General features: G+C 53.5%; 1 protein-coding gene across 1 annotated transcript in view; it reads left to right on the top strand.

The window, feature by feature from the left end:
* Positions 1 to 19,848, top strand: part of LOC112101947 (C-Jun-amino-terminal kinase-interacting protein 2-like) — a 96,906-nt gene that overhangs the window by 32,332 nt on the left and 44,726 nt on the right. The window contains exons 2-3 of the mRNA XM_029912486.1: positions 2,253 to 2,358; positions 14,901 to 15,128. Of these exons, the coding sequence (XP_029768346.1) occupies positions 2,253 to 2,358; positions 14,901 to 15,128 (334 nt within the window). The remainder of the gene's footprint in view (positions 1 to 2,252; positions 2,359 to 14,900; positions 15,129 to 19,848) is intronic.

Here is a 19,848-nt window from a genome sequence, read left to right as displayed (position 1 = left end):
AGCCAGGGAGGGTCACACGAAGGGACGGGAGGGGGGCATGCAGCAGGACAAGGCCCAGGGAGGCACTGCAGGGAAGAGGGGAGAGGGCAGGAGGGAGTTTCTAGGGCAGGTCATGGTTGGAGTCCGGAGAGGGGGTGGCCTGGCCAGCAGGGAGGCAGCTGCCAGCGAGAGGAGCAAGCCGAGGGTCGCTCGTGGCCGGTGCACTGCTGGAGGCAGGTCAGAGACCAGGGCTTTGCCGAGAGCCATGGTCAGGAGCAGGTCACAGCCGCCACCCGTTTATTCCCCACTCCACGTGCTTGGCCAGTTTTGTTTGGCACGCGGGGAGAATCCGGGGTCAGGGCTGGCTGCGGAGCTGTGCTCATGCTCCTGTTTCTGTGCCCTGCCTGGGTGGGGGCACAGGCACGTGCAGTGTGAGTTTAAAGTTGAGTTTCCATGACAACTCACACGTGGGAATTTGCTTTTCACAGATATTCGTGCCACGTCCCAAACTGGATGGCTCCATTCTGCCTCCCTACATCCCCCCTGCAGCCTCAGTCAGATACAAGAGTCTTTTGCACTTCCTGGTCTAAATGCCTGTGCAGTGTTGCTGTTCAGCAGCTTCCATGTTGCTCCCCAGAGGTGGCTGCATGGCAGTGGTGGGTGAAGTGCAGTTTGTCGGACACAATGGCTTCGCTAATGAGAAGCAACATCCTGACTCTGGGTTCCGCTGCGCTGGACCTCACCCCCCCATACCTGGGCACAAAGCCCGATTAGCCAGCCCCAGGCACATTCACTTCGCTTTGGAGTTCGACAGAATCAGGGCTGCTCAATCCAGGCTGGTCTATTGGCCGTGTCCTGCTGCTGCCCTTCAGTTGCTGCAGTTCACGGTGACACGGTTATTTATTATTGGTACACGGGGGAGCCGCAGCCCTGGACCAGAACCCCCTGTGCCAGGCGCTGGACAGACAGAACAAAAGGCCGCCCCTGCCCAGGGACCGGCAATCGAAGTGTCAGACGAGAGCCAGGCTGTCAGGGAAGCACAAGGAAGCAGAGAGGACTGGTCAGCGGCGTAGGTCGGGCTCTGGAGCGTTTTGTAGGCAGCAGGGCAAAGGAGGGATTTGAAGGCACACCAGGAGGTTGGGGAGCTGTTTGCGGGGAGCGCCCCTTCAGAACCCCCTGCTCTCGGAGAGGGGGGCTCCAGGGAGAAAGCCCCACTCCTGGGATGCGAAAGCAGCTGCTGGTCTGACTCCCGCAGAGCTCCCGCCTCAGCCAAGGGCACTCGCTGCAGGCGTAACTAACCCAAGCCTGAGGGCCCAGAGCTCAGGAAGTTTGGGCGGGGGGGAGAAATGCGAAAAGGAAACCCTTTTCTAGTGATGACAGAGCAAAATCCCTGTGGCATCTCTGAGCCCCCAGGAACCCTGGAACTTCCCCCTAGTGCCCCCCCAAGCAAACGCCCTGGGGCCGGAGTGCCAGCCCTGAAGGGAGGGGGTCTCTCTGCCTTGGCTCTGGCTGAGAAAGTTAGAAGGGGTTAAAAATAAGACTTCAAATGGAACCCCACCGGGGACGCCAGCGTGCGTCTCTGACTCCTTCCCTCTGCCCCACCCAGGGGCACGTCCCACACTGCAGACAGAGGCCTTCCTCTTACCCGTCCCACTGGTGTGTGTATGCTGGCAGCACCCAGAGACCCTGGCAGGTTCGGGCCCCCTTGTGCTGGGTCCTGGGCAGGTGGAGACGGAGCCAGCCCCTGCCCACGAGAGCTCGGCCCTAGGAGACCCAGTGTGGGAGTGCCAGGGGGCAGCGAGAGGAAGACGAGGGCTCACACATTTGTTCGGGTGCAGGTTGGAGGTGCCAGCGTTGGGGTTGAACAGGGGCCGTGGCTGGGAGACAGGACCCTGACCAGGCCCGGCCCTGCTGTCCGCGCTCAGGCTGGCTCCCGTGGGGGTCCCAGCCGAGCTGGCGTGTGTGAGGAGGTGGGTGGTGGCTCTGTGAACCAATGGGCGGGAGAGGGGGACTCCACGTGCAAGGGGCAGCATGTGCAAACGGGCTTGTTCCTGGCCTCAGTGTCGGCTCTCCTCTCCAGCACCTCCTTCCACCCCAAAGGGGTTGGGACTTTGCCCCTGGAGGCCTGACAGGCCCCCTGCCTGCCCTTCCCCAGCCCAGAGGCCCCCAGTCTCCAGTCCTGCCTCCCTGCGTGGACACAGGGCGGAGTAGAGGATGGCTGTGTGGGGGTGGCCCAGGAGACCTGATCTCTGCTTGCTCTCCCTTTGCCCCAGGCCCCCGCAGGACATCAGCCTGGAGGAGTTTGACGACGAGGACCTGTCGGAAATCACGGATGACTGTGGCATTGGACTGAACTATGACTCGGACCATTATGAGAAGGTGAGGGGGGGAAGGCGGGGCTGAGACAGGCAGAGACCCTGGTGCCCGCGCGTGCCAACAGGGTGATGTGCTGCCACCCAGAAATGGGAGCCCAGTGCAGGCTGAGCACAACTGAGCTCCTGCTCCCAACCAGCAATGCCCCCCCCCACCCCCAGGTAAATCCCAATGGGGAAAGTTCAGATGGCAGAAGTGAAATGCCTTGTTACCCCAGACCTCTGTCCTGCACCCTGCTCCAGGCTCCCCAAGCGTGTGTGTGCCAGCACATGCACACACGCACGTGCACACACGCACGTGCGCACATGCACACACTTCGGCTGATGCCCCTCAATCCCAAGCAGCAGCACCCCAGCCTCTTTCCATCCTGGGTTGGAACCAGATTGCTGGTTTTTCAGAGATCTGCTGTCGGAGTGACTGTGGGGCAGGTCCCGGATACAGGCCACAATGATCCCTGCTGACCTTGACATCCATGACTCCTCAATCCCAGCCTGCAGCACCTCCCATTCCTCCAGGTCTGCCAGCCCCTCACCCCAGCAACGTCTGACGGATGGCCCTGTGGGGTGTTAGCGTCTAATGATGCAGCCTCTGGCCAGGGGCGGCTCTAGCTTTTTTGCCGCCCCAAGCACAGCAGGCAGGTGCCTTTCGGCGGCACGCCTGCAGGAGGTCCCCGGTCCCGCGGATTCAGCGGCATGCCCGCGGGAGTCCCTGGTCCCGCAGATTCGGCGGCGTGCCTGTGGGAGGTCCCTGGTCCCGCGGATTCGGCGGCATGCCTGCGGGAGGTCCGCCGGTCCCGCGGCTTCGGCGTACCTGCCACCGAACTGCCGCTGAATCCGTGGGACCGGCGGACCTCCCGCAGGCATGCCGCCGAAGGCTGCCTGACTGCTGCCCTCGCAGGGACCGGCACACCGCCCCCCGCGGCTTGCCGCCCCAGGCACACACTTGGAGCGCTGGTGCCTGGCGCTGCCACTGCCTCTGGCGAGACCTAACTGAGAGTATCAATTCAGGACAAATTGCTTAGAGCAGGACAATCACAGCCCAAGGATGGGTTCCTTTACTATCACGGCAAACCAAACCAGCCAAACAGAGAGGACTTTGAAGTGCGAGTGTGGTCGCGGCGCCAGCGCTGGGAGAGAGCTGCAGGTACTCCACCTCCACGAGGGGATTAGCTTACAGCGCTGGCAGCGCGGCTCCCAGCGCTGGGGCACTGTTTACAATGGCGCTTTCCAGCGCTGTAACTTGCTGCGCTCAGGGGGGTGTTTTGTCACCCCTGAGCGAGAGAGTTGCAGCGCTGTAAAGTGCCAGTGTAGCCAAGCCCTTAGAATCAAAACACATTGAGCTACAGGTACATAGCCAATATTCATAACTTCAACTACAAAAATGATACACACATACAGACAGCATCATCATACCCAGCACATTCTAACCTTTTTATAGACACCTCACATGACAACCTTTGTACAATATTTGCTGGAAATATATAACAGGAGGATCCGGGGAACAACAGGCCAGTCAGCCTCACCTCAGTCCCTGGAAAAATCATGGAGCAGGTCCTCAAGAAATCAATTATGAAACACTTGGAGGAGAGGAAAGTGATCAGGAACAGTCAGCATGGATTCACCAAGGGCAAGTCATGCCTGACTAACCTAATTGCCTTCTATGATGAGCTAACTGGCTCTGTGGATGAGGGGAAAGCAGTGGATGTGTTATTCCTTGACTTTAGCAAAGCTTTTGATACGGTCTCCCACAGTATTCTTGCCGCCAAGTTAAAGAAGTATGGGCTGGATGAATGGACTGTAAGGTGGATAGAAAGCTGGCTAGATTGTCGGGCTCAACGGGTAGTGATCAATGGCTCCATGTCTGGTTGGCAGCCGGTTTCAAGCGGAGTGCCCCAAGGGTCGGTCCTGGGGCCAGTTTTGTTTAATATCTTTATTAATGATCTGGAGGATGGTGTGGACTGCACTCTCAGCAAGTTTGCAGATGACACTAAACTGGGAGGCGTGGTAGATACGCTGGAGGGTAGGGATCAGATACAGAGGGACGTAGACAAATTAGAAGATTGGGCCAAAAAAAACCTGATGAGGTTCAACAAGGACAAGTGCAGAGTCCTGCACTTAGGACGGAAGAATCCTATGCACTGCTACAGACTAGGGACCGAATGGCTAGGTAGCAGTTCTGCAGAAAATGACCTAGGGGTCACAGTGGACGAGAAGCTGGATATGAGTCAACAGTGTGCTCTTGTTGCCAAGAAGGCTAATGGCATTTTGGGCTGTATAAGTAGGGGCATTGCCAGCAGATCGAGGAACGTGATCGTTCCTCTTTATTCGACATTGGTGAGGCCTCATCTGGAGTACTGTGTCCAGTTTTGGGCCCCACACTACAAGAAGGATGTGGAAATATTGGAAAGAGTCCAGTGGAGCGCAACAAAAATGATTAGGGGTCTGGAGCACGTGACTTATGAGGAGAGGCTGAGGGAACTGGGATTGTTTAGTCTCCAGAAGAGAAGAATGATTAGGGATTTGATAGCTGCTTTCAACTACCTGAAAGGGGGTTCCAAAGAGGATGGATCTAGACTGTTCTCAGTGGTAGCAGATGACAGAACAAGGAGTAATGGTCTCAAGTTGCAGTGGGGGAGGTTTAGGTTGGATATTAGGAAACACTATTTCACTAGGAGGGTGGTGAAGCACTGGAATGGGTTCCCTAGGGAGGTGGTGGAATCTCCTTCCTTAGAGGTTTTTAAGGTCAGGTTTGACAAAGCCCTGGCTGGGATGATTTAGTTGGGAATTGGTCCTGCTTTGAGCAGGGGGTTGGACTAGATGACCTCCTGAGGTCCCTTCCAACCCTGATATTCTATGATTCTATAGTGGTTGCAACAATGATCTATATGGTCACAGTTTGTCAATAACGTCACACCCCCAACGCAAAATGGATGCAGGAAGGGATGACACAAACATCACTGACTGCATCCCAAGAGCTCCCCATCCTGGGTTCTGTCTTACTACAGCTTGTACTGGGTTAGAAGCCGTACCAGTGTATAACAGAAATGGTTTATCAAAGTCATGTTCAATAACATGCTTGAATCTCTTTACAAACTGAAGGTAAAACTTGGTTAGAACAATAGTGGATTGGATCTGCTCTTGCAGCATGGTTCCTGTATGTCTTATGTGATCTTGCCAAGAGCTAAAGAACATAGCTACTTTAGTTATACAAGCTCTGGCAAATGTTTGGAACTCGATTAATATAAAGACAATGTAGATATTAGTGTTGTCCATATTATAGGAATCTTGGCATTTAGCCATGTAAGCAATATGGTAGTGTGCCTCAGTTTCCCTTTCCATACAGCACATCAGGTTTGGAATGTCTTTTCCTCTGAAAAGTTCCAATACTGTTTACAGGCACCAACTGTGAAACATCAGTATAACAAGGCCTTTTAACATAAAGTGTGGTCTTATGTATTTCTTTTAACATGTTCAAGGGTTTTTTCAAAAGATTAGGCACATTGTACATTTTTACAGTTCTTGGTAATAGCAACACATTAGTTACAAAATTACCATTAGCAATAACAACTAATCCATTGCAAGTGTCCATCTACAATCATGTTTGTTATGCCACACCTTTGGCAAAATACCATTGGGGTTTTGGCGTTTTAGGGTTAACCTGTGGCTTCCCTTTGCAAAATTATGGTCTCTCTTTCCTCCTTGTCTGGAAGGATCAAACCCTGATTTCTCTTGCTTAACAGAATTCACTGGCTGATGGGGCGGGCTCTCTGCGCTAACAGCTATTAGCAAGTCTTTCTTCTCCCTGTCAGCCAGGTAATTTGCATCAACACAGACAGGAGCCTGTTCACCAGTTTTCATATCCTTAATTGCTACCAATTCCAAGGCTGGACTCTGTCTTAAAGAATCATAGAATATCAGGGTTGGAAGAGACCTCAGGAGGTCATCTAGTCCAACCCCCTGCTCAAAGAGATACCACACAAATCCAAAGAGTCTGAGGGTGAGAGTTTGCTTGCTCTCGCCTGCATCCTTAAGCATTTAGACATAAAACTGTTCTTCTCTGAAACACCAGAAACCAAATCTGTCCTCAGACCCCGAAGCACAGACTGCTCACTCACAGAATCAGCATGGAGATATTCCTGTTCCAACAACCTGGTCAAGCACAGCGACTTGGTTATCAGGCTGTTCAACTTTCTTAACAGCTTTTACTCCATCTGAGACCTTCTCAAAGCTACCCACACTGAATCTTTCAAAAGGACAGTCAGTGGATCCATTTACAACTGAAAATTTCTGACTGTTAGGAACTGAAACTTCCTTGATTAAATCACTTCCACACCCTTCAGTTGCAGCCAACTGCTTGCACAGATTACCATGAGGATTCCTTTCCCTAGGAGCTTCTCTAAGCAACAATTCACCCCTCACAGAAATTCTGCCCTTACCCTCTTCACCTAGGGCTTGCTCTAAAGGAACACTTTCCTGAGCAACAACGGACTCTTTCTGGGTCTCACTTACATCCAGGATCACCTCTGGCTCCTCAGGCGGATTCCTACACAATCCCCTCTCATCAGGCACATGGTCAGAGGCATTCTCCTTCCCTTTGCCACACACAAGCTCAGGAATCTTTTCCTTCTTGCTACAAGTTTCCAAACTATCAGTAGGTAACACAATCAAATCACCTTCATGCTTTTCTTGTGCCCTAGCTGGGGTATCACCCTTATCAGATAGAGTTGCTACACCCTTTTCCAGCCACACATTAGCAACAGGCAAAATACAAGCACCAGAATTGTCTGGTCTCTGGGATTTTGCTAAGACACTAACTGGATGCAACCTAGTTACAGTGCCATTCTCCCCAGCAGACACAGATTTGGGACCATTCCCTTCCTGGGCTTTAGTTGAATCCAGAACCAACTCTGAGACAACTGAATCACCCTCAACCATCACAGGCTGAAAGGCACCTTCTGTCTGCTCCACAGACAAAGAAGAGCTGGAGAAACTTTCCCCTTTACTAGACACACAGCTCGGGATCTCATTTCCCTTGTCCCAGTACACAGGGCTGTACACAGACAACTGCTTGGAGACCGAGGTAGCTCCTCCTTGGGCAAGTCAATACCCCTGACAGACACAGGCACATTTCCTTCACTGTCACATTTCTCCACACAGGTAAGAGGTAAGGGATAGGGACACTCATCTTCCACTCTCCCTGCCTTCCCAAACTGCTGACTAGACAAAGCCATCAGCTCACAAGGCTGCCTGAGCCCATCCAAACTTTCCTTACCAGGCCCATTGCCACTCCCAACAGATAAACTGCTGCTCTTCTCACTACGCTGAGCTACTGCCAGCAAATCACAGTTACCCTTTTCAGGTTCACTTTTACAAGCTGTACTTGCCCATAATTCACCACCCGTCAAAAATCTGCCCTTTCCTTCCTCAGCTAGGGCTTTAACCCGACCATCCACTTCAGTCTGCTCCTGAGAAACATTGTTCTGACCCATGAGATCTTTCTGTGCTTGATCTAACTCCAGATTCACTTCTGAGACGTTAGACAGACATTCCGAAACTTCATTCACAGCCAGCCAGCCATTTCCCACCAGGTTAGAGTCTCCCTCCCCCCGGTCATAACATAATGGGTGAAATAGAGACAACTGCTCAGAGTCATACAACAGACCAACATTGTTAGAAACTGAACTTTCAAGAGGATACAGTTCCTGCCGTTCTTCCCTTGCTTTTTTGACTTGGAGCCTAAGTCTGGCAACCCTCTTCTCAGCAGCCAGTCGTTCCATTTGCTGTCTACGAGCCCTTCCTTCTCTTTCAGCAGCTTCTTTTTCTAATTCAGCCAGTCCTTTCCTTAGCTTCTTTCTCTATCTCGGCTATCTTTTGCTTTTCCAGCCATCAAATGTCTGCTAGTCTCTGTTCATGCTCTAGTTGCAGTTTACTTGCTGCCTTTTGAATTCCAATTGCTTCTGCAGCTTCTGTAGCCTCAGGTAAGGGCTGTGCTCCTGCCTCCTGATCACTGGCCATTAACAGCTCTCTCAGTTCTTGATCTGTAGCTTTCTTTCTAAAGCTTATCTCCTTTTCTGAACACAAATCTTCCAGGGCTTTTTTGTCAAGATCCTCATGTGCTCTTTGCTCACCCATTGTAACTGCTCTTTAACCAACCAAACGCTTAATACCAAAATTCAAATTTGGATAACTTGGGGTTCTGACCCAAAGCTTAATTGACCTGGTTCTGTGGATCCTAGCACAACTACGCCACTGACGATGCTGCCTCTGGCGGGACACTGCTGAGAGTGACAATTCAGGACAAATTGTTTAGAGCAGGGCAGTCACAGCCCAAGCCAAACCAGCCACACAGAGAGGACTTCGGTCTCACCCCACTGGCTAACCACAAGTCACACGAGCATAGCTCAGTGGTTTGAGCATTGGCCTGCTAAACCCAGGGTTGTGGTGAGTTCAATCCTTGAGGGGGCCACTTAGGGATCTGGGGCAAAATCAGTACTTGGTCCTGCTAGTGAAGGCAGGGGGCTGGACTCGATGACCTTTCAAGGTCCCTTCCAGTTCTAGGAGATGGGATATCTTTATTTATTAATTCCCTTAGACACTCCAGTTTCCCAGTATCACCACCAGTGCCACTCGTTATGGGGACAAATGGTTATGAAAACCAAGACCCCAATAAAAGAAAAAAGGTTCTCCTGATCCCAAAGGACCAAGCCCCAGACCCAGGTCAATATACAAGTCAGATCTTACCCACAAATCACGCTGTTGCCAATCCTTTAGAATCTAAGGCTTGGTCTACACTAACCCCCCAAGTCAAACTAAGGTACGCAACTTCAGCTATGTGAATAACGTAGCTGAAGTTCGAAGTACCTTAGTTCGAACTTACCTCGGTCCACATGCGGCAGGCAGGCTCCCCCGTCGACGCCACGGTACTCCTCTCGCCGAGCTGGAGTACCGCAGTCGACGGCGAGCACTTCCGGGTTCCACTTATCGCGTCCAGACAAGACGCAATAAGTCAAACCCAGAACTTCGATTGCCAGCTGCTGAACTAGCGGCTGGGTGTAGACATACCCTAAAATCTAAAGATTTATTCATAGAAAGAAAGAAATATAAATGAGAGCTAAAATTGGTTAAATGGAATCAATTCCATCCAGTAATGGCAAAGTTCTTGGTTCAGGCTTGTAGCAGTGATGGGATAAACTGCAGGTTCAAATCAAGTCTCTGGAACATCCCCAGCTGGGATGGGTCAGTCAGTCCTTTGTTCAGAGCTTCAGTGTATCAAAGTTCCTCCAGAAGTCAGAAGCAGGATTGAAGACAAGATGGAGGGGTTTCCAGGGCCTTTTATATTCTCTGCCCTGTGGAAGGACCCCTTTGTTTTTACTGTGGAAAAGCACAGCAGCAAGATGGAGTTTGGAGTCACGTGAGCAAGTCACATGTCCATGCATGACTCAGTTCTTTACAGGGAGAGCAGCCATTGCTCACATGCTACCTTGAACATTCCCAGGAAGACTTCTCATGTGGATTGGTGTCTCCCAAGGTCCATTGTCAGTTAAGTGTTTCTTGATTGGACACTTAATCTGCAAATTTCTTTCTCAAGAAGCTGACCAAATGCTTCACTAATGCTACTAAGAATCAAACACATTGAGATACAAGTACATAGCCAATATTCATAACTTCAACTACAAAAATGATACACACATACAGATAGCATCATCATAACCAGGAAATTCTAACCTTTTTATAGACACTTTACACGACAACCTTTGTACAGTATTTGCTGGAAATGTATAACAGTGGTTGCAACAATGATCTATACGGTCACAGTTTATGTTAATAACGTCACATAACGTTAGAGTCCTTCTGTGCAGCGGCCTCCTGGTTTCTCCTCCTAGCACTGGGGAGCTTGTGCAGGAGAGAGCGACTCGACGCTAGCTTGGTGAGCTGGGCGCCAGCAAGCGCCGGTGAAGTGTCAGTGTAGACACCTGGGGACAAAGGCCGTCGGACATATCCCAGGATGGGGGACTCTGTCTGCGAAGCAGGGACTCTGATTGGGGTCATGGTGGAGAATCAGCTGAACCTGAGCTCTCAGAGCGACGCTGTGACCAAAAGGGCTAACGCAATCCTGGGGTGCATAAGCAGGAACTCTCAGTAGCAGAGAGGTTATTTCATCTCTGTGTTTGGCACTGGGGAGACCACTGCTGGGATCCTGTGTGCAGTTCCATGCCCACAAGTCGCGATGGCTGTTGATAAGCTGGAGAGGGGTCCCAGAAGAGACACACGAGTGATTGAAGGTTTGGAAAATAGGTTGTAGCAATAGACTCGAGGAGCTCAATCTGTTTAGCTAACAGAGAAGGTTAAGGGGTGAATCGATCACAGTTTATTGAGTAATAGAGGGCTGGTCAGTTTAGCAAAGCCGGGTGTACCAAGATCCAGCACTGGCAGTTGAAGCCAGATGAATTCAGACTAGAAATAAGGTGCAATTTTGTAAGTGAGGGTTATTAACCACTGGGGCAGCTTCCCCACAGTCGGGGTGGGTTCATCACCACGGGCAATTTTACATCAGTTGGATGTTTTTCTAACAGATCTGCTCTACTTCAAACAGGAATTATCTCAGGGAAGTTCTCTGGCCTGTGTTACACAAGGGGTCACAGACCATGGCAGAGAAGCTAAATGAATTATTTGTGTCAGTCTTCACTGCAGAGAATGAGAGGGAGATTCCCACACCTGAACCATTCTTTTTAGGTGACACATCTGAGGAACTGTCCCAGATTGAGGTGTCATTATAGGAGGTTTTGGAACAAACTAAACAGTACGAAACTAAACACACTCAACAGCAATAAGTCACCAGGACCAGATGGGATTCACCCAAAAGTTCTGAAGAAACTCAAATGTGAAATTGCAGAACTACTAACTGTGGCTTGTAAGCTATCGTTTAAATCAGCTTCTGTACCAGATGTACACCAATTGTCTTTAAAAGGCTTCAGAGGCGATCCTGACAATTACAGGCTGGGTAGCCTAACTCCAATAGCAGGCGAATTGGCTGAAACTAGAGTAAAGAATAGAATTGTCAGACACATAGATGAACACAATTAGTTGGGGAAGAGTCAACACAGCTTTTGGTCAAGGATGCAGCCCCATGCTCTGGGTGTCCCTAAACCTCTGACTGCCAGACACTGGGACTGGATGACAGGGGATGGATCACTCAATGATTGCCCTGTTGTGTTCACTCCCTCTGGGGCACCTGGCATTGGCCACTGTCGGCAGGCAGGACACTGGGCTAGATGGACCTTTGGTCTGACCCAGTCCGGCTGCTCTTATTTTCTCACAATGGTCCCTTCTGGCTCTCTAATCTGTGAGCATATTCCAGCCCCTGCTAGCACAAGCCCTGGGGCCCTGGCGCTAAGCTGCTCATGCAGAGAGGATCCTGGCTCCCCTACCACACGGTCACCCAAGAGCAGGGCCAGAGCATGTGGTGGTAAAGCACCAGCCCTGCCACGCTGGTATCCTGCCCACTGCTGGTGCCAGGGGTGCAGCTGGCAGGTGCTGAAAGCCAGCCACGAATTCCGCTAGCACAGACACGCCAGGAGTGCTGAGTGCCCTGATCTGCTCCTCTGTCCGCGCCAGCTGGGGGACAGGCACCTGGGGACAGCGGTGACTCAGCGACTCCAGGCCCAGGATGGTGCAGGGAGGGAGAGGGGAGCCCGCAGAGGGCAGGCAGGGACACTGCTGTTGGGCTCAGCCCCAGACACCAGCAGCAAAGGTGGGGAGAGGGGGCAAAAGAGAAGGGAGAGAATGGGGGAGACACAGGGCCAGACAGACAGACATGGGGTGACATGGGGCCAGTCAGACACGGTGGGGGGGCACATGGAGACAGACACACAGACATGGGGGTTTCATGGGGCCAGACAGACAGACATAGTAGGGACATGGGGGGGCACATGGAGACAGACAGATGGACACAGGGGGCACACGGGGCCAGACAGACAGACATGGAGTGACATGGGGCCAGTCAGACATGGGGGGGGGCACATGGAGACAGACACACAGACATGGGGGGTTCATGGGGACAGACATAGTAGGGACATGGGGCCAGACACACAGACATGGGGGGGCACATGGAGACAGACAGACGGACACAGGGGGGACACGGGGCCAGACAGACGGACATGGGGGGACATGGGGCCAGACAGACGGACATGGGCAGCACGTGACTCCTGCATTTGGGGGGCCTGCACCACCCGGACAGTGGCCCCGCCACCTGTTCTACCCCGAGGCTGCCTCCCCCAAAGGCCCAGCTCCACGCCCCCTCTGCCCCATGCCTGATCCTGCTTGGCCACACCCGCCCGCGCCTTTTTGCCCCCTCCCCTGAGTCCCTCTGCTGCTCGTGCCTCTTTTCCCCTCTCCCTAAGTCCCCCTCCCATCGCTTGTGCCTCTCCGTCTCCCCCAGCCTCGGGGGAGGGGGCAGAGAGGCGCAAGCAGCAGGCGGGGGGGACCTCGGGGGAAGAGGCAGAGTGGGGGCACAAAGAGGCGCAGGGAGGGCGGGGCCTTGAGGGAAAATGCGGAGAGGGGGCGGGAAGAGGTGGAGAGGGGGCACGGCCTCGGAGGAAGAGGCAGAGCGAGGGCGGGGCCTCGAGGTAAGAGGCGGAGAGGGGGTGGGGCCTCAGGGGAGAGGCAGAGAGGGGGGGGGAAGAGGCAGAGAGGGGGCGGGGTCTCGGGGGAAGAGGCGGAGCGAGGGCAGGGCCTCGGAAGAGGTGGAGAGGGGGTGGGAAGAGGTGGAGTGAGGGTGGGGCCTCAGGGAAAAGGCGTAGTTAGGGCGCGGCCTCGGGGAAGAGGCGTAGTTAGGGCGCGGTCTCGGGGAAAAGGCGGAGAGGGGGCGGGAAGAGGAGCAGCACGGACGGGGCTATGGCCCGGGCACCCTTTCGGCAGCGGTGCTCCAAAGGCAGCGGGTCGGTGAGCCTGCAGTGGGAGGTGCGCCCCATCCTGTTTGGGGAGGCTTAGCCTCCCCCGGCCTCTTATACCCGCCGTCCATCTACACACATGGGGGGACACACGGGGCCAGAAAGACGTGGGGCTGCAGCCTCCCAGTTCAGTGGGTCACTGTCCTCTTCATTCACTCATATTCCAGGGTTTGGGCAGAGGCACCATTTCAGATTTAAACTTCCCACCCCCCCAGGAAAGCCCAGTGCTGGAGCCCTGGCCCCTAACCTCTGTGCCCCCCCAGGACAGCCCGGTGCTGGAGCGCTGCCCCCTAACTCCTGTGCCCCCCAGGACGGCCTGGTTCTGGAGTGCTGCCCTCTAACCCCTGTGTGCCCCTGTGTCGGTGCTGCCTGTGGGAGCCAGCCGAGGTCACTCAATCAGGGTGAACTGCAAACAGAACGGGGCAGACAAACCCCAAATGCGGGTGCTTATTCCAATACTTAGATTTACCAACCAGCCCAAAACAGCTTCTATAGAACCTCGCTGGTTACTCAGAAGTTCAAACAACGCAGTTCCCTTAAAGTGCCCAGCCTCAGGCCTCCGTCCAGACACACCTGTCAGATATGATGATGATCACGGAAAATCTGATCTCATCATATAAAAGAAAAGGTTCTTCCAACCCCAAAGGATCAGCCACATACCCAGGTCCAATTATAACTTAGATCTTACCCAAAATACACGCTATAGCCAATTCTTATTAACTAAACTAAAGTGTATTAAACAAGAAAAGAGGGAGAGTGTTGGTTAAAAGATCAATATACAGACAGACTTGAATTCAATTCTTGAGGTTCAGATGCACAGCAGAGATGGTGAGTTTGTAGCTGCCAAAAGTCCTTTTAGAAATAGTCGATAGGTTATAGTCCAATGTCCATATTCAGGGTGACTCCAGTCAGTGACTGGGGATCTCAATCCTTGTGGCTTAAGGTTTCCCCCTCTTGAAACCCAAAGCAGATCTGAGATGCAGAAGGATCATGTCCCAGGGTTCTTATAAATTTCCAGCAGCCTTTTGGCCTGAGAAAACAATAGGCTTAACTCTCCTTCTCCCAAACATCCTGGCAATTAGCACAGGGTAATTTATCCATTAAACAGTTCAGATACAGGTTACCACAACCTTCAAAGAGACATAGAGACAATAATACTATTTCCCTCAAGTGTCTTCCTAAATGTTAATATTCCTTTTTTGATCTTTGAATCAAAGCTATAGCGATAGACAAGACTTGTTTGCTTACATCACAAGACCTGAGCAAACACCTCCCCTTCTACCTCTAACAATGCCGGCTGCATTTCAAAGCTCTGTTCATTTACAGATCTTCCTAACCAGTCTCTAAAGTTCGGACCTGAGTCAGGTCAGCCTGTGAGGTAATTAACTCTTTCTGGCCCTGTCACCTTTCAATGAGATATTATATTACACTCATAATGTCACAGCCCCCCAGGATGGCCGGGTGATGGAGCACTGCCCTCTAACCCCAGTGCCCCCCCCCGGACGGCCTGGGGCTGGGGCCCCGCCCCCCTAACCCCTGTGCCCCCCCCAGGACGGCCGGGTGCTGGAGCCCTGCCCCCTAACCCCCCTGTGCCCCCCAGGACGGCCTGGTGCTGGAGCGCTGTGAGCAGCCCCACCCCATCTGCACCTTCTCGGAGGATTTCCAGGAGTTTGAGATGATCGATGACAACGAGGACGAGGAGGAGCCGGACAGGACCGGACTGGACGTGCCGCCCTCGCCTTCGGCCTCCCCCATCCCCTCACCCGGCGCCGAGGAGACGCAGAAGCCCCGGCCCAGCACCCTGAGCCTGAGCGTGCCGGGGGCCCAGGTGAGGGGCCTGCAGCTCTGCTGAGACGGGGGTTGGTGGGGTCACCGCGGGCAGCGCTGAGGGGCTTTGGGGGGGGCTCTGCATGAGGCACTGAGGGGGTTTGGGGGGGTCTCTGCGTGAGGTGCTGAGGGGTCGGGGGGTCTCTGCGTGAGGCGCTGAGCGTGGCTGTGTGATTTTCCCATGTCTTGGGGCAGGTCTTCACTACAGTGGGGGGGTCGATTTAAGATACGCAAATTCAGCTACGCGAATAGCGTAGCTGAATTCGACGTATCGCAGCCGACTTACCCCGCTGTAAGGACGGTGGCAAAATCGACCTCCGCGGCTTCCCGTTGACGGCGCTTACTCCCACCTCCGCTGGTGGAGTAAGAGCGTCGATTCGGGGATCAATTGTTGCGTCCCGACGAGACGCGATAATTCAATCCCCAAGAGGTCGATTTCTACCCGCCGATTCAGGCGGGTAGTGTAGACCTAGCCTTGGTGTCAGGCACTGGAGGTGTGGGGGTCTCTGCTCCTGTCCTGGGCAGGGCATGTGGGTGCCACGCGTGACGTGGGACGTTTGTGTGTGTGGTGCTGAGGGGGCCTCGTGTCTCTGAAGTCACAGAGGATAAAGCCCACTGGGTCCTGGCCCATCCCTCCCCCAGGGCCCGGGCAGGGCTGTCCCTAGGTGTAGTGACGTGTGTTCCATCCCAACTAGCTTTAGTCTGTGCGGCTCCCCTGCCCTCCCCTCCCCACCTGTCCGGGGTGCCAGTTTTGGTTGGACGTATTCCTGGAGGTTTCATCACCTGATGGAATCGTTAATTAAATTTAATTGTTAATTCCTGGAAACTCCAGGACAATCCTGGAGAGTTGGCAACCCTAGTCCCATCCCATCCCATGCCGCGGGGAGAGGGTTCCCTATCTCCGGGCTCAAGATGGGCCCATCTCCCTGCGTGTGGCATGAGGGGCGGGAGGGCTGCCGTCTCGTTTTCCAGACTCTGAGCCTTCGTCACAAGAACAGAGTCAAGTCTCTGGCCCCTGGGGCTGCAGAGAAGCTGTGAAATGTGAGTGGAGCAGCAGTGACGCAGGACATCTGCATCTGCGCAGAGCCTGAGTGGGCCGTGCCGAGCGGTGGGAAATGCCCAGCAGCAGCAGTTCTCTGGGACCTAGGGGCACAACAGCAGAAAAGGCTGGTCGAGCAGTGGTAGCTCTGATGCAGCTGGAGGGTCTCCCCAGGGCTTCCCCTCCAGGGGTTGTAGGCCCCGGCCCAGGGGTCCAGCCCGTGCCAGTGAAACTCACAAAGATGGGTCCTGAGGCCTTCCTGATAACACGTGAACAAGTGGCCATGGAAGCCTCATGCCCACCAGGCCACCACCCTCTTGGCACCGCACCTGGCAGGACCAGCGCAGGCCGCAGATCCGGGGCTGGCTGCAGCATCTGCCCAAGACCACGTGCAGGTGAAAGCGGCCGTACTTGACTACCTCAGCATCCCGGAGAAGACTTTCTGACAGAGGTTCCCTGGGGAGAATTGCCCCCGGGGCCAGGCCCCGCGTGGTCGCCCAGAAATTAAAAGGCCTGTGTTTAAAGTGGCAATAGCCAGAGACTCAGATTGCAGTGGAGGTGGCCGAGCTCAGTGTGGTGGAGCTGAGTGTGGTCACCCCCATTCTTCTGTGTGAGGGCAGGGGCTGGGTGCTCAAACGCTGCCCAGAGTCCCAAGCCAATGCGCCTGGCTGCTGGAGAATTATTTAGCTGCAGAGATGGCTCTAACTGCTTCATATGAGCAACTGCCCGAGGCCAAGGGCACCTCAGCTCAAGGGAGAGCCCAACCCAGGAAGCCAGCAATCAGACAGGCTCTAAGGTGTCCAGGAGGCAGTTGAGCCCTGGACTGGGCCCTGGCAGCAAACCCCAGCATCTCAGAGCCCAGTCCGGACAAAGGCCCTTGGGACCCCTATGGAGGGGGAGTAGACAAGGCCCATAGGGAAGGGCTATCTCTAATAGCGGGCCTAGAGCCAGCGGCCACTCGGCCAGCAGCAAGGACTTGCTTTTTATGTGGGCCCCCAGGTCACTGGTACCACGATTCCCCCGTAAGGAGTGTGGCTATGAACAGGTGTGGACGGCAGAATGCTGGGCCCATAAACGAACTCCAGCTGAAGTAACGGTTCCTATGCAGATAAATGGAACTGAGGTCATGGGCCTAGTGGATTCTGGGTGTATCCACGGAGAAGTGTGCCATTGGCTGTAGGGGAAAACACGAAGTGGCTTGTAATGGGGCTGGCCTCAACAGTATCCTACCCCATGATCTTGGGACAGGATTGGGAGTATTTCTCAGAGGTATCGAGGGAATTTAAACCAACCCCAGAGACCCTGGAGGGAGCAGCTGAGGAGACCTGGGGAGATGGGAGCCCCAAACCTGTGACATTGGCAGGTGCAGGTGAGGACCCTGGGGAGGTAGGATCCAGCCAGAGGGAAGCGTCTCCAGAAGGCCCCCTTAACAACGAAGCCATAGTGGCCCTCCTACAGGAGAGAGACATCCTAACCAGAGAGACAGACTTCATAAAGGACCAGTGGGAGGATGAAACTTTGTGCCAGACTATGATTAACGGGGAAGTCATAGACTCAGCGAGCAGAGCAGTACCATGGTTTGAGCTCCAGGCAGAGCAACCGCACCAGTTGGAGAAAGACCAACTGCAGCCATATTCCCTGCCAAACTCCGGTCTGGTTCGCTGCCCCCCGGTCATGCAGCAGAACCATGGCTGCTCTCCGGGTTTCTCTCCCCAGCACAGATCTGGGCTCCGGGATCTGTCCCCAGCTGGGTTAGCTGGATTTGCCCAATCTCTTGCTGTTTCCTGCCCACATCTCTAATCTCACTCAGCCCCAGGATTAGAGCTCTATCCCCTCTTGCACTCACAGCTCCTCTCAGAGTCTAATCTGCAAATATCATTAAACCCTCCTGTGCTGGATAATCGATGGGGCCGGGGCTGAGCCAGACGCTCCCCCAGGTCCCTCTCTGCTGCTTCCAGGACAATTTGTTTACAACCTTTCAGCAAGTCTTCAGTGACTGTGCCTCAGCCAAGCCTCCTAGGAGATGCTGTATCACACATGTCCCTAACGGCAGGCGGGGCCCGCCGCATGTGATTTGCCCAGCAGATGCTGACACAGCTCTGGCCCTGCAGGTGAATACTAATAGTAGAGTCACACGGTTTGTCTGGCGAGGCTGATTCTGAGCAACTCGCAGCGCTGCTACCTCCAGCCCATCCTCAGTGACCTTTTCTCGTAAGGGCCCAAACTGCCCCTTGACTCCCTTTGCTGTCAGTAGATGAAGGGACTTAGTACCTCACGCAGCTTGTACTATTCTTCTCCTACGGAGTGAGCTAGGGACAGTCATTGCCAGGATCACAGAATCATAGGACTGGAAGGGATCTCGAGAGGTCATCTAGTCCAGTTCCCTGCACTCATGGCAGGACTGAGTATTATCTAGACCATCCCTGACAGGTGTTTGTCTAACCTGCTCTTAAACATCTCCAATGAGGGAGATTCCACAACCTCCCTGGGCAATTTATCCCAGTGCTTAACCACCCTGACAGTGAGGAAGTTTTTCCTAATGTCCAACCTAGACCTCCCTTGCTGCAATTTAAGCCCATTGCTTCTTGTCCTATCCTCAGAGGTTAAGAACAATTTTTCTCCCTCCTCTTGTAGCAACCTTTTATGTACTTGAAAACGGTTCTCATGTCCCCTCTCAGTCTCATAGACTCATAGACTTAAAGGTCAGAAGGGACCATTATGGTCATCTAGTCTGACCTCCCGCATGATGCAGGCCACAAAAGCTGACCCACCCCCTTTCCCTTAACTCAGCTGTTGAAGTCTCCAGATCGTGATTTAAAGACTTCAAGTCGCAGAGAATCCTCCAGCAAGCGACCCCTGCCCCATGCTGCGGAGGAAGGCGAAAAACCTCCAGGGCCTTTGCCAATCTACCCTGGAGGAAAATTCCTTCCCGACCCCAAATATGGCGATCAGTAGAACCCCTTCTCTTCTCCAGACTAAACAAACCCAATTTTTTCCAATCTTCCCTCATAGGTCATGTTTTCTAGACCTTTAATCATTTTTGTTGCTCTTCTCTGGACTCTCTCCAATTTGTCCACATCCTTCCTGAAATGTGGTGCCCAGAACTAGACACAACACTCCCAGTTGAGGCCTAATCAGCGCGGAGCAGAGCGGAAGAATTACTTCTCCTGTCTTGCTTACAACACTCCTGCTAATACAGCCCAGAACGATGTTTGCTTTTTTTGAAACAGTGTCACACTGTTGACTCATATTTAGCTTGTGATCCCCTCTGACCCCCCGATCCGTTCCCCCAGTACTCCTTTCTGGGCAGTCATTTCCAATTGTGTATGTGCAATCATTCTAGTCACTTTTTTTTGAGACGGAAACACTACATTTGCTTTCCCCTCATCTCTGAGTCACTGCTCACTTCTCGGTGCAGCATCGCCCTGACTCACCAACTGTCTGGACAGGCCGGGGTTCCAGTACCCAGTGGAGGGCACCAGGTGAGAACTAGAGCAGATTGAACAGAACGGCTTTTCTTCCTTCTTCACGGTGGAGTCTGGCGAAGATCTGCAGAGCGGGATCTACCCCCCGCGTGTCCTGCTTTTCCTCAGCGGAGTCACAACAGCCTCATCGCATTCCCCTCGCCCCATCTGCAGCGTTTGCTCTGCCTTTGTTCTGCTGTGTGTGTGTGTGTGTGTGT

The sequence above is a fragment of the Terrapene carolina genome, unplaced genomic scaffold (assembly GCF_002925995.2).
Source record: "Terrapene carolina triunguis isolate 2854851 unplaced genomic scaffold, T_m_triunguis-2.0 Scaffold230, whole genome shotgun sequence".
In the NCBI taxonomy this organism is placed as follows: domain Eukaryota; kingdom Metazoa; phylum Chordata; order Testudines; family Emydidae; genus Terrapene; species Terrapene triunguis.
Note: the sequence above shows the minus strand (reverse complement) of the source record. Positions and strands in the feature narration are given on the sequence as shown.